The 15,181-nt window shown below is 41.5% G+C and overlaps 1 protein-coding gene across 1 annotated transcript; it reads left to right on the top strand.

The window, feature by feature from the left end:
- The first annotated feature begins 535 nt into the window (after window positions 1-535).
- On the top strand, window positions 536-8,345 carry ACOD1 (aconitate decarboxylase 1). The gene is made up of 5 exons (XM_065902124.1): window positions 536-640; window positions 2,045-2,206; window positions 3,398-3,487; window positions 4,709-4,914; window positions 6,006-8,345. The coding sequence occupies exons 1-5, from the start codon at window positions 629-631 to the stop codon at window positions 6,949-6,951; spliced, it is 1,416 nt and encodes a 471-aa protein (XP_065758196.1). The 5' UTR covers window positions 536-628; the 3' UTR covers window positions 6,952-8,345.
- The last annotated feature ends 6,836 nt before the right edge of the window (window positions 8,346-15,181 follow it).

Raw genomic sequence — 15,181 nt, forward strand, 5'->3', positions numbered from 1 at the left:
TGAGATAAACTCCAGTTCCTAGAATTGCAAGCCCCCACTTTCTGAGACTACGTGACCTACATGATCTAGATTTTGCAAGGGGCAAGCTGAGTTACAGAGGCAGAAGGAGAGAGAGATTATATAAAATTTTAATTTTTTCTCTTCAAATTAAGTCACACTTGGGGGACACTTAATTTTTTTCAATTTTCATTACAATATTGTAAGTTAGTTTATGACTTTTATTTTTTTGCTGATCTTTTCCATAAACCCATGTCTACCTCCCCAGGACAAATTTTAGAATGCCTATATAAAAGACTGTGACTGTTTTTCTGATTGTGACGGATAGCATCTAGGCACAAGATGCCTAGTTTTGCCATCAATGTACTTTTCTGATATCTGTGAGGACTCATTTGATCATTACTACTGTACTTTCTAGGTTTATTTAGTTAGTTTACTGGCAAGTTAAACAACTCATTACAGAGGAAGTTGAAGTAAAATAAGCTGGGAGGTGTTGAAATAGTGGAAATTTTCAAGTTAGAACAAAATGAAAGAGAATGGGTCTGAGAGAAGAGAGAGGTATAAAGACAGTCACCAGCAACCAAATTTCTCCCCAGTTCCCTCCAGAGACAACCCTCCTCTTTAGAACAACATGATGCTCAAGGTATTGTTTCCTTTAATGGGGCTTATTTAAACTGGTTTTTCTAACTTTCCTTTTCTTCTCAGCTTTTTCAGTTCCTCTCCTTTGAAGAGTTACTTGCTTCTAACTTAAAAATGTCATTTCAATATTTCTCATAGCATCTTGTTTTTCATTAATGTTTTACCAAGAATAGATGTAATTCTCTGATTAAAAAATAGGAAGAAAATGAATCAGTATAAGTTCTTGGAATTTTAACCTTCTAGTTTAAGAAGTATCCATTACAACGTTGCCATACTGCTTTGCTAATTATCTGTCTACTGTCCTTAGTCCCCTGGAAAAGATTATTATTTTTGTGGCAGGAACCATAACATCTTGGTTTGGTATTTTAGAGTCCTTAGCACAGGGCATACACATAGCAAGAACTCGTGAAATATTTATTAAATAAGTGCATGAGTGTGTGCTAAATCACTTCAGTCATGTCTGACTTTTTGCAACCCTATGGACTGTAGCCCACCAGTCTCCTCTGTCCATGGGACTTTTCAGGCAAGAATACTGGAGTGGGGTTGCCATGCCCTCCTCCAGGGGATCTTCCCCATCCAGGGACTGAACCTGTGTTCTTTATTTTACCATAATTTATGCATTAGTCATAGTATCTTTACTAAGAGCAGATGTAAATGCCAGGAGGAAAATCAAGACCAAAAAGATATTTTAGAAATAGATGGCACAAGGTGAAAGACGGCTAAGCAGTTGCACATTTGTTTCCTAGTGTTCCCTTCCTCAGGGGCCACCAAGAGATCATTTATTCTTTGGCACATGGGGTGGTGTTCAGGACTTGTCAGGGGTCTGCTGGGGCCCTACTTTTTCTTTCTTTCTTTACGTTTTTTTATTTTTTATGTGGACCATTTTTAAAGCCTTTTTTGATTTTGTTACAATATTGCTTCTGTTTCATGTTTTGGTTTTCTGGCCCCAAGGTATGTGGGATCTTAGCCCCCGACCAAGAATTGAACCCACACCCCCTGTATTAGAAGGTGAAGTCTTAACCATTGGACCATCAGGGAAGTCCCCGGGACCTACTCCTCGCCCAGGCATGTTCACTTGATGGGCCAGACATCCCTCCTCTCCTCCGCTTCTTAGTCTCTTCCTGTCTCCACCAAAGCCCACCACACTCTGTGGCCATTATCTGCTTGCTCCTCTGTGTCCTCAACTCGACTGAGGACAGAAACTGGCCATCGTACATTTCCACATCCCTCTGCCTCATACATACGTTCACTACACGTCACTTTGTAGGATCTGAACTTAATTTGACCAACTGGGTTTCCTGTAGTGGAGCACACTCTTTATGCAGAAGTACCTTGAGTTCTCATGTAGAAAGGAAGTGTGTGAATACAGAGTAATCATAGCCCTGCTCTAACACTCTTGCCTTTAAAGTCTGTCACAGAAAGCTTTGCCAAAGTGATCCACGGCTTGAAGGTGGGACACCTGACGGATCGTGTCATTCAAAGGAGCAAGAGGATGGTTCTGGATGCTTTGGGAGTGGGGCTCCTGGGAACCAGCACAGAAGTGTTTCACAAAGTCAGCAGATACAGTAAAGTAAGAAACTCCATGTCTACTTTAGAACTGAAACCAGGAGTGGACACACACCTGTCTGTAAGATGTATCCAGGGACATGCATTTGTGTTCTACTGCTCTACTCTTCATTTTAGAGAGAGCACCTGCTGAATATAGCATTGTGGTTTACAGTTTTATGCTTCTCTATGCTGTATTTGTTGTTATTGTTGTTCAGTCACTCAGTAGTGTCCAACTCTTTGCGACCCCATGGACTGCAGCACTCCAGGCTTCCTTGTGCTTCACTGCCAGAGTTTGTTCAAACTCAAGTCCATTGAGTCAATGATGCCATCCCACCATCTCATCCTCTGTTGTCCCCTTCTCCCCCTGCCCTCTATCTTTCCCAGCATCTAGGTCTTTACCAATAAATTGGCCCTTCGCATCAGGTGGCCAAAGTACTGGAGCTTCAGTTTCAGCATTAGTCCTTCCAATGAACATTCAGGCTTGATTTCCTTTAGCATTGACTGGTTTGATCTCCTTGCTGTCCAAGGGACTCTCAAGTGTCTTCTCCAGCATGAGAATTTGAAGGCATCAGTTCTTCAGTGTTCAGCCTTCTTTATGGTTCAACTCTCACATGCGTACATCTATGCTTTATATTACCTGAGTCTTTGTATACATCCACATCATTTACTAAATCATTGTCTTAAGACCAGTCTTAATCTTAAGGCTAGCAATATCTCAAGTTGATTACTATTATAACTGAAAGCACAGTTTTACCTGAGAGTCTTGGTGGCCATAGCACCTGCCCTGAGCCATTTGTTCTTGCAAAGACTTGAAGATTTTCTGGAGAAAAGACTGGACTAGCCTGCAGGTGTTTACATGGGAGATGTGCACCCACCCACCAAAGAATACGCTTGATAGAAATGACCAGTTCACCTTTTCCTAGTGTTTATCTTCAAGGAGTAAATAAGAGTAAATTCAGACTTCATACCTTGGTGCACTTAGCGATCACAGTCTGGGATTGAGTGACAGCATCTCCTCTCCCTTCCATGGAGAAAGTTGCATTTTTGTTCTACAAGGAAGTGAGAAATCCAATGACTAGGGCTTCACTCTAGCACAGAGGCCTCAATAAGGAGTAATAAAGTAGTGTCTCCAAAAATGAAGAACAACTATTGAAATGGTGACTTGGCATGTAGGTTCATACCTGTATCACTGATTGGTATTCTTTCATTCCAGATCTACAGTTCCAATGTATCCAGCACCATTTGGGGCCAGCCAGAACTCAGGCTCCCACCAACCTATGCTGCTTTCGTTAACGGTGTGGCTGTAAGGAGATTTCCATGATTTTCCTACTGTTCAACAATCAGAATAATTTCAGAGCCAGAAGATATCTCAGAAATTTCCCAGTTTTCATATCCTACTGAGTTCCTTGAAGTTCAGAGAGGTGAAGTGGCCTGCCGTCTCTCCTATGTTGTAATTTCAGTTGCATGTTTTTACAGTGAATTAATGTTTTTGAAATTGTGAAGGAGAGGAAATAAGATGGAAATATTTTGAAAAAAATGCTCCTAAATTATCTCAACTCTAAATTAAATATCCAGACTCAATTCCTTCTTAATCCCTTCTGTTGTGGCCAGTATCAGTTTCTATTCAGCAACCAGCCTTTCATTCAATCAGCAGATATTTATCAAGATAGAAACAATGACCATCTGGTGTCTATTTTTTTCTGAACCAAAAATCAGGACTTCTCATCTGAGAGACAATCTATATGCCTTTTCTGTGTGTCAGGAGCAGTCTACGAGATATAATTTGGACATGAACCTGTTGGGAATTCTGAGATATTTTTATGGTTTATGGCAACGGTAGTTCAGAATATCGAAAGTCAAATCTGACGGTGCATCCACAAGTAAACATCCAGTAAGCCGTGGGGAAGGCACCAGCCACAACGAGACAAAAATCTATTTTAAATTGAACTTCTGGTTATTACTATTTCATGTAAGGAAAAAGCAAATGACTGGGATGAGAAGGAATAAAACCTTATAGCAGAAAATAATGATCTAAAAATATAGCTTAATAGTTAATCTGGGTTCAAGAGTTCTTGCAACTTCTTTATAAATTTGAAATTATTTCATAATAAAAAGGGCTCAGAAAATATGGCCTGATATGGAATAAATGACAGTAAACTCTTCATGTGACTTGCTGAAAGGTCAAAGAGGGAGGGAGGAGAAGCTACCTAATTCTACAACTTTGTTTATAAGGAAGGTATGGATCTTTCCAGTGGTGGCCCCTGAGTAAGACCCAAGCTCCTTGCAGTTCACTAGCTGCTCTGGAAGGTCCCACTTGATCTGGCCAGAGGACAGCATATCTAGTGCCCAACCATGTGATTAAGAATCATAGAGAGTTCATAGGTTTAATATTCAGAGGATCAGATCTAAAAATGTCATATCAAACAAGGTTATTACTGAAATAAACCCTGACTGGTCCAAGGGCCATCATATGAAGGGAGACACATTTAGGTTCTGGTTGTCATTTGTGTTTCTATTCACACAGATCCACTCAATGGATTTTGATGACACGTGGTATCCTGCCACCCACCCTTCTGGACCTGTCCTTCCTGTCCTCATGGCTCTATCAGAAGCCCTGCCACCAAGTCCAAAGTATTCTGGCCTTGACCTGCTGCTGGCTTTCAATGTTGGTATTGAAGTTCAAGGCAGATTACTGCGTTTCTCCAAAGAAGCCTATGACATACCAAAGAGGTATGCAGAAAATGTGCCCCATCCTGAGACAGCCACATTCCCCTTCGTCTGTTAGTCGTTATCTCTGTGGAGCTTACTGATATAGAGGTTGGCTCAGTGGAAGCTGTTGTCATTAGTGCTGGCAGGTAAGACCACTCAACCAGATATCAAACTGCTTATTCCATATAGAAAAGTGTGATCTCAGAAGTGCTAGTGAAAAGTCTCCACTGGATTTAGCAAGCCAATCAAGCAAGCAGGACCATAAACAGATCTGGATCTCCTCACCCCAAGGTGATCATGACATGCTGGCCTCCATGGGTACTCCTGATAGCCCTCAGCTCACCTCAAAGCAGAATCTACTTTGGTATTTCTAGGGTCCTTCAGATGAATAAGAACATACAGAATACCCTAAACCTGACTACTCAACCCACAGATCAAAAAATGTTCAAATGCTGACTGTATCATATGGTTCAATCTAATATTTATTGTGATATTTGTTCCAGCCTTCCAAGAGAGGAATAAATAAGGAGATTGAGTAAGCATTCACAGCGTCTATTGAGTTTTTACAGTTACTTACAGAGGCTTTTAGCAATCAACAACTTCTGCCTTTTTGGCAATAACTGTAACAGTGAAAGTGAAGTGAAAGTCACTCAGTCGTGTCCGACTCTTTGAAACCCCATGGACTATACAGTCCGTGGAATTCTCCAGACCAGAATACTGGAGTGGGTAGCGTTTCCCTTCTCCAGGGGATCTCCCACATTGCAGGTGGTTTCTTTACAAAAGCTGAGCCACCAGGGAAGCCCAACTGTAACAGGACCATTTATAAATAATTTACTATTATTTACATCAGGCCCTGTTGTAATTATATGAGTTTATTCAAAACTCACAGGGGAGTTACTATTATGATGATGATGATGATGATCACTTTAAGAGAAAACAGGTACAGAGAAGTTGAATAACTTTTCCAAGATCACATAGCTAATAAGAGGAAGAGCTGAGATTTGAATGTAGGCATTAGGGCTCCATTAGCTAAACTCCTGACCACTGTACTATACCGCCCCCTGGCAGCTGAAGTTTGTAAGTCTCCACCTCTGTGTTCTTTTGCCTTTTAGGTTTCATCCTCCCTCGGTGGTGGGAACCTTGGGGAGTGCTGCTGCCGCATCTAAGTTTTTGGGGCTCAGCGTGACAGAGTGCCAAGAGGCCCTGGCTATTGCTGTTTCTTACGCCGGGGCACCCATGGCTAACGCTGCCACTCAGACCAAGCCACTTCACGCGGGCAATGCTGCCAGGCATGGGCTAGAAGCTGCTTTCCTGGCAATGCTGGGTCTCCAGGGAAACAAACGGGCTTTGGATTTGGAGACAGGGTTTGGGGCCTTCTATGCCAACTATTCTCCTAAAGTCCTTCCAGACCTAGATTCACACACTTGGCTTCTGGACAAGCAGGATGTGGCCTTCAAGCGTTTCCCTGCCCATTTGGCCACCCACTGGGTGGCAGACACAGCTGTGTCTCTGAGAAGGCACCTTGTATCAGACGAAGCCCCGCTGCCCATTGACCGCATTGAGAGAATTGTGCTGCGAATCCCAGACGTCCAGTATGTGAACAGGCCCTTCCCCAGCTCCGAGCACGAAGCCCGCCACTCCTTCCAGTATGTGGCCTGTGCCATGCTGCTCGACGCTGCCATCACTGTCCCAGCCTTCCACAAACACCAGATCAACAGGCCACAGGTGAGACAGCTGCTTGGTAAGGTGGAGCTGGAGCACCCTCGAGACAACCTACCAAACTTCAACTCACTGTACTGTGAGATGAGTGTGGCCCTCAAGGATGGAGCCATCTTCACAGAGCGTTCAGATACCTTCTACGGTCACTGGAGGAAGCCTCTGAGCCAGAAGGACCTACAGGAAAAGTTCAGAGCCAATTCCTGCAGGACGCTGTCCTGCCACGCTGTAGAAAGGCTTATAGAGACTGTAGGAAACCTAGAAGACCTGGAAGATTGCTCTGTGCTAACCACACTTCTGAAAGAACCCTCTCCACCAAAGATAGCTTCAAAGTCTATCTAGCATTTAACAGTTCCATCATACAATCTCTCTTATGGCTTGACAACATCCAAGTGACTTTGTATCAGGGGAAATTCAATTCTCTGCTTTTTGCACAAGGGTCTGTCCTTGGTCTGCCTGGGGATAAGTGCAGCATGCTTCAGAGCTTCAGCGTTTCAGAGCCCAGACACAGAACTGGATATACATGGAAGCAGTCTTGCCCTGTAAATTTTGCAAGATGGTTCCAGTAACCTATTTTGGCAAGCTAATGAAGGTGCAAGAAACACAGGGAAATTTATTTTAAAAGTATTCATAAGGCTGAAATTCAAGTCACCTGTGCTTAAGCTTAAACTTTTCAGAGGAGTTATTTATGAACCTTTATGAACCTCGAGGCATGAGAGGGATTTGAACTTCTACATAAAACTTGCTGACAGTGAAGATGGCTCTGGTCTGTTGTGCCACCAACAGACTTCTTAGACTATGAGTTATAAGAAGCCCTTCACAATGGAGGGGATGCTATTGGGTTTAAAATAAGGGCTTCATTGTTTCAAATCCTGCCTCTGCCATTGACTAGATGTGACACTGGGCATGGTTTGGGGTATCCCTCTAGTTATGCTTTATTTTTTAAAAAGTATAAAAAATAGAGCAGTTTGACTCTAGAAGCAGTATTCTTAATACAATCTATCATCTTTCATTGTAAAAAAAAATTTTGAGACTAATATCACAGATGTAGAATCTGAGATATAGTAAAGTATGACAGCCAAAACATAGCATATATGTGGACAGTCAAATAATATTAAACTGTATAAAACAATTAAATGTCTTGTGGGGTTAAAATTGCCACATTAGTATTATATATACATAAGCAGGGAGTTATTGGAGTTCATGTATTCTAAATTCCTTGCATTGTCCAAGAAAAGGGCAAGCTATTAACTCTAGACTTTGACTTGCAAGTGTGTATGTTGACATTTCTAGGGTGACTATATTAAAAAACAACAGTAGAATGTATCACTTCCAGGTTAATAGAAGAAGAAATAAGGAGCTAGGTAAAAATAATCCAAAGTAAAGTAAAAAAGGAAGGGGAAAAGAAATACAGAAAAGACAACAAGCAGAAAGCACAACATAAAATGACAGGAAAAAACCTAAATATGCCTACAAATATACTACAAATATACAAGTATACTACTTTACATGTCACAATTCATCCGTTTTACATTTTATTAGTTTCAATAAATGCATAGAGTCGTGCAAATATCACTGCAATCCATTTTTGGAAAACCACCACCTCCAAACACCCCTTAGGCCTGCTTGCAGTCATTTCTCACTCCCATCTCCAGTCCTCTCCAGTCCTCAGCAGCCGATGATCTGCTTTCTATCTCTACAGTTTTGTCTTTTTCCAACATTTCATATAAATGGAACCATACAATATACAGTCTTATGTGTCTGGCTCTTTCACTTAGCGTAAGAGTTTTATTCCACATATGTATAAGTACTTTATTCCTTTTCATTGCTGAGTAGCACCCCATCATATGGATACACCACATTTGTTTACCCATTCATTGGTTAAAGAGGAAGTAGATAGCTTCCACTTTGGGGCTGTTATGAAAAATGCTTCTATGAACATTCATAAACACGTCTTTCTGGGGACATATCTTTCCATTACTCGGGTGGATTCCTACTAGCAGGAGTGCTGGATCATTTGGTAAGTACATATTTATCTGTATTAAAAACTGTTTTCCAAAGTAGCTTTATCACATTACATTTCCGCCAGCAACGTATGATGGTTTCAGTTTTCTCCTTATTTTCACCAAACTTTGGAATTATCATTCTCATTTTAGCCAGTCTAGTGAGTATACAATTGTATCTCATTGTGGTTTTAATTTGCATTTTCCTGATGACTAAAATTCTTGCCCATTTTTGCCTATTATTTTAATTAGGTTGTCTTCTTATTGAGTTTTAAGGTTTCATTTTCTGTTCTGACCATAATTCTTTAATAAATACACATTTTACAAATATTATCTACCAATCTGTTGCCTGTCTTATTGTATTTTTAATGGTGTTTTTGAAGAGCAGAACTTTAAAATTTTGATCAAGTATTTTTTTTGCCATTTTTAAAAATAATTTTTGTTCTTACTTTTGGTATTACTAGAAGGTATTTTAAAAATCCAGTTATGTACTTTATTCAAGACACATAAAGATAAAGAAAAGCTGAAAGTAAAAAAGATGAGGGAAATGTAGATAGAATATTAACAAAAGAAAGCTAGAGTAAAAAAACTTAATATTAAAAAAGAATTCAAGCAAAAAAAGCTTTAGTAGAAAAAAGATAATAATGATAAATTGAAGTCATTAGAGAACTAAAATAATTCTAAACTTCTGTATCTAAATACTACTAAACTGCAAAGAGAAATAGATAAACCCAACATTTATCTTTTTGAAGAATTTTAACATTTCTCCCATAGTAGTTTATATTTCAAAGAAACCAAAAATATAACAGACTATGAAAGATTTAAACACACTCAACACATTTTATCTAGTGGACATATACAGGGTTGTGCCCTCAACAACTAGAGTTCACAATCTTATAAAAACCTCGCAGAGCATTTATAAAAATGGACACATACTTGGGCATAAAGCAAGTCTCAGCTTTTGAAAGCACTGGATAATCCAGATCATTTTCTCTAATCACAATGCAATCAAGTTAAAAATCAACATAATAAAACAGGAGATTGGTATTGACACATACGTACTATGTATTCAACTCTTTGTGACCCCATGGACTGTGGTCCACCAGGCTCCTCCGTCCATGGGATTTCCCAGGCAAGAATACTGGAGTGGGTTCCCATTTCATCCTCCAAGGAACCTTCTGACCCAGGGATGGAGCCAGTGTCTTCTACACTGCAGGCAGATTCTTATACTGTCTGAGCCATGGGGGAAACCCATATATAAAATAGATAACTAATAAGGACCTACTATACAGTCCAGGGAACTCCACTCAATACTCTGTAATGGTCTATATGGGAAAAGAAGCAAAAAAAAGAGTGGACATATGTATATGTAAAACTGATTCACTTTGCTGAAACTAATATAACATTTTAAATCAACTACATGCCAATAAAAAAAAGTTATTAAACTTCTTAAAAATCATTTTTAAGTTGAAAAAGATCAATGTAAAAATACAATCAGAAAAGCCTGACACATTTAGAAATAAACAATTCCTCTAAATAACTCAAATCACAAAAGAAGTTATAGAGAAAATTATAAAACATTTAGAACTAACCAGTAACAAAAATGCCACATATCAAAATTTATAGGATATAACAAAAACAGTACTTATAAATTTAGAATTTTCTTATCACTGGCTCTGTATTACACGGATTCAGCATTCAAAAACTAAGATCATGCCCTTTGGTCCATCACCTCATGGCAAATAGATGGGGAACAATAGAAACAGTAACAGACTTTCTTTTCTTGGGCTCCAAAATCACTGCAGATGGTGACTGCAGTCATGAAATTAAAAGATGCTTGCTCCCTGGAAAAAAAGCTATCACCAACCTAGACAGCATATTAAAAAGCAGATACATTACTTTACCAGCAAATGTCCATATAGTCAAAGCTACGGTTTTTCCGGTAGTCATGTATGGATGTGAGAGTTGAACCATAAAGAAAGCTGAGGGCCAAAGAATTGATGCTTTTGAACTGTGATGTTGGTGGAAATGCAAATTGATACAGTCACTATGGAGAACAGTATGGAAATTCCTTTAAAAACTGAGAATAAAACTACCATATGACCCAGCAATCCCACTACTGGGCATACACTCTAAGGAAACAATAATTGAAAAAGACACATGTACTCCAATGCTCATGGCAGCACTGTTTACAATAGCTAGGAGACTTCTCTTGTGGCTCAGCTTATAAAGAATCCACCTGCAATGTGGGAGACCTGGGTTCGATCCCTGGGTTGGGAAAATCCCCTGGAGAAGAGAAAGGCTACCCACTCCAGTATTCTGAACTGGACTGTATAGTCCCTGGGGTCGCAAAGAGTCGGACTCGACTGAGCAACCTTCACTTTCACTTTTCAGGACATAGAAACAACCTAGATATTCACCAACAGATGAATGGATAAGAAGTTGTGGAACATATGAACAACAGAATAGTATTCACCCACGAAAGGGAATACATTTGACTCAGTTCTAATGAGGTGGATGAACCCAGAGCCTACTATACAGAGTGAACGTCAGAAAAGAGAAAAATAAATATCATATATTAATGCATATATATGGGTTCTAGGGTAATGGTACTGATGAACCTATTTGCAGGGCAGGAATAGAGATGCACTCATAGAGAACAGACTTGTGGACACAGTGAGGGAAGGAGAGGGTGAGACGAACAGCGAGAGTAGCTTTGAAACATAGATATTACCATTTGTAAACCAGAGAGCTAGTGAGAAATTGCTGCATAACACAGGGAGCTCAGTCCGGCGCTCTGTGACATCCTCGGCAGGGGGGGTTAGAGGGAGGTTCAGGAGGGAGTGGACACATGTATGCATGTGTGCTCAACTGTGTCTGACTGTTTGAGACCTCACGGACTGTAACCCGCCAGGCTCCTCCATCCATAGGATTTTCCAGGGAAGAATACTGGAGTGGGTTGCCATTTCCTCTTTTGGGGGATCTTCTGGACTCAGGGATCAAACCCATATCTCCCACATTGCAGGCAGATTCTTTATCACTGGGCCCCGTGGGAAGCCCTAGGGAAACATGTATACTTATTGCTGATTCACATTATTGTATGTCAGAAAATAATGCAATGTTGTAAAGCAATTATCTTCCAATTAAAAACAAACAACACCACCAAAAAAAAAAGAAAAAACCGAGACAATGAACCCCAAATGGAGTTGTTTACGCTAAGTCCATATCCACCAAATCAAGGCTTAACTGAATTACAGTTTTTGCTCTTCCAGATATAGAATCTTGAACCAGTGAATCAGGAATCTCTGACCAGATTATCAGTTAGGTAATCTGCCTGACAGACCTCTGCCATCATCTAAGCAAAGTAACCGTGCAATAACCAATTCGAGTTTTTTTTTCACCCAGTGTAACTTCCCTGTTTCCACTCCCTTCTGTCTAGAAAAGTCTTTCATTTTGCACAGCTCCTTATGCCCCTTTCTACCTATTAGATTCGGAGCAATATGATTCAAATCAATCTTTGCTTAACTAAACCTTTTTAAGGGCTTCCCTGATAGCTCAGTTGGTAAAGAATCCGTCTACAATGCAAGAGACCTCGGTTCGATTCCTGAGTCAGGAAGATCTGCTGGAGAAGAGATAGGCTACTCACTCCAGTATTCTTGGGTTTCCCTTGTGGCTCAGCTGGTAAAGAATCCGCCTGCAATGCAGGAGACCTTGCTTCAACCCCTGGGTTGGGAAGATCCCCTGGAGAAGGGAAACGCTACCCCCTCCAATATTCTGGCCTGGGGAATTTTATAGACTGTATATTTCATGGGGTCACAAAGAGTCAGACATGACTGAGTGACTTTCACTTCACTAAACCCTTTTAAAAAATCTAATATGACTCAGTCTATCTTTTCACACCCCTGAAGGTTGCTTCAGACCAACAGCAGGGGTTGAAGGCGATCTCCCCTGAGGGGGACAATAGCACTCAAGATGACCTTGACACTGGCTGTTATATCCACTGAGTTAGCTGAAGGCAGGAGAAAATATCAGGGAACATGGGTCTACAGAGAGAGCTTAATGGTCCTCTTCACTGACAGCCCTGTACACCATCCACTCTCACCTTACCACATACCAAAAAAACAGAGGAGGGAAACTGGCTCCCCACATTCTTTTCTAGCTGATTCCTTTTAAAAAGTTAGGGCATTTTATAGCCATAGTGCTGGTGGAAACTTTGGATGGACTGAGAGAGTTAAAGGGGAGCCCATGTCTCTTCCTTTCATGAGGTTGGAGAGCAGGGACAGCCCTGTAAGCTCCTCCATCTTGAGAAAGCCCAAGACAGGGCTTGGGCAGCTCTGATCTGACATCTAAGCATCGTGGCAAATGCTTGCTTCTTCCCTCTTGTCTCCTTCAGCCCACTGTTAGTGTGACAGGCCAGACAGCCAGAGAGAAAACCCACCGTGAGACCGGGAAAAAAGCTCCAGCTCACAGGAGAGGTTTATATTTCAGCTCCTTCTCTGTGTCTGCATCCTCAGCACAGGTCCATGGTCTTGAGGCAAGGAACCTTGGTCACCAGACACAGCTTTGCCAGCTCTGGGGAGCTCGAGGGCTGGTATATATTCAGTTCAGTTCAGTTCAGTCGCTCAGTCGTGTCCGACTCTTTGTGACCCCATGAATCGCAGCACGCCAGGCCTCCCTGTCCATCACCAACTCCCAGAGTCTGCTCAAACTCATGTCCATCAAGTCACTGATGCCATCCAGCCATCTCATCCTCTGTCATCCCCTTCTCCTCCTGCCCCCAATCCCTCCCAGCATCAGGGTCTTTTACAGTGAGTCAACTTTTTGCATGAGGTGGCCAAAGTATTGGAGTTTAAGCTTCAGCATCAGTCCATCCAATGAACACCCAGGACTGATTGCCTTCAGGATGGACTGGTTGGATCTCCTTGCAGTCCAAGGGACTCTCAAGAGTCTTCTCCAACACCACAGTTCAAAAGCATCAATTCTTCGGTGCTCAGGTTTCTTCACAGTCCAATTCTCACATCCATACATGACCATGGGAAAAACCATAGCCTTGACCAGACGGACCTTTGTTGGCAAAGTAATGTCTCTGCTTTTTAATATGCTATCTAGGTTGGTCATAACTTTCCTTCCAAGGAGTAAGTATCTTTTAATTTCATGGCTGCAGTCACCATCTGCAGTGATTTTGGAGCCCCAAAAAATAAAGTCAGCCACTGTTTCCACTGTCTCCCCATCTATTTCCCATGAGATGATGGGACCAGATGTCACGATCTTAGTTTTCTGAATCTTTAAGCTTTAAGCCAACTTTTTCACTCTCCTCTTTCATTTTCATCAAGAGGCTCTTTAGCTCCTCTTCACTCTCTGTCATAAGGGTGGTGTCATCTGCATATTTGAGGTTATTGATATTTCTCCTGGCAATCTTGATTCCAGCTTGTGCTTCTTCCTAAAGATCATACATGGGTTTCCCAGGTGACTCAGATGGTAAAGAATCTGCCTGGAATGTGGGAGATCCGGGTTTGATCCCTGAGTAGGAAAGATGTCCTGGAAAAGGGACTGGCACCCCACTCCATTATTCTTGCCTGGAGAACTCTATGGACAGAGGAGCCTGACAGGCTACAGTCCACAGGCTCACAGAGTTGGACACGACTGAGCGACTAACATTTTCACTTGAAGTACATTCAAGTGCGCACTGAAAGAACTCATGGGCTCTGCACAAGGCTGTGTTCATGGCCAAGGTTTACTATCGTGAAAGGATACATGATAAGATCGACAAGAGACAAAGACACAGGCAGAGTCTGGAGAATGCCCTGCACAGGATTTCAAGGTTCCTTCTCTACAGTGAGGAGCTGCGTGGATGTGCCTCTTTCTCCAGCAGAGAAGAGGGCAGTAAAGTGTGTTTCACACGTCTTCCCTGGGAAGGGACTTACCACCCAAGGTTCTGATAAGGTCATGAAAGTATCCTCTGCCCAATAACAACCACAATTCCAAACTCCAAGAAGGAAAGCAGGTGTTTGGCATAATCACATTGTTTGCATAATCTAGGCAAAGTGAATCATCTTTATTAGTTAGGGAGAGGGTCAAGTGCCAAGTTCCCAGACGCCAACCTGGAGGTTCAGAATAAAGCCTGTGGACCAGTCCGATGCCCATCCTCATAAAACATGGCAGGAAAACACTGCTTCCAACTTTAACAAATGAAAAAAAAATGACCATATGCTTGTCAAAAAACCAAGGATAGCTGGATAATTCAGTGACAGCTATTTCATCTTTTGAGTCAAGATCACATTGAAAGTGCCTGTAATCAATTAGTAAAGTGTGCGATGCAACTGTTTGGAGCTAAAAATAGTTCTCCTTGAACAAGTTCTTCTAGATACTAGAGAGGTATCACTGTTCAAACACATAATAAAACAGCCACCTCATCTGTCCTATTCCATCACAGTTTTCATGCGAGGGGCCACGCCACCTAGGTGCACGTCTGAGCCATTCTGTTGGCTGTATCCTGAAGGATCCTCTCACATCCCAGCAGCTGTGTTTGCATCCAGGCTTCTGCTGGGTCTGCATCAGCAAACCTATCA

The sequence above is a fragment of the Muntiacus reevesi genome, chromosome 11, assembly GCF_963930625.1.
Source record: "Muntiacus reevesi chromosome 11, mMunRee1.1, whole genome shotgun sequence".
NCBI classification, from domain to species: domain Eukaryota; kingdom Metazoa; phylum Chordata; class Mammalia; order Artiodactyla; family Cervidae; genus Muntiacus; species Muntiacus reevesi.

Coding starts and splice junctions, on each gene's coding strand:
- ACOD1 (XM_065902124.1), top strand. Junction 3,488..4,708: donor CTTTCGTTAACGGTGTGGCT/GTAAGGAGATTT, acceptor CTATTCACACAG/ATCCACTCAATGGATTTTGA. Junction 4,915..6,005: donor GCCTATGACATACCAAAGAG/GTATGCAGAAAA, acceptor TTTGCCTTTTAG/GTTTCATCCTCCCTCGGTGG.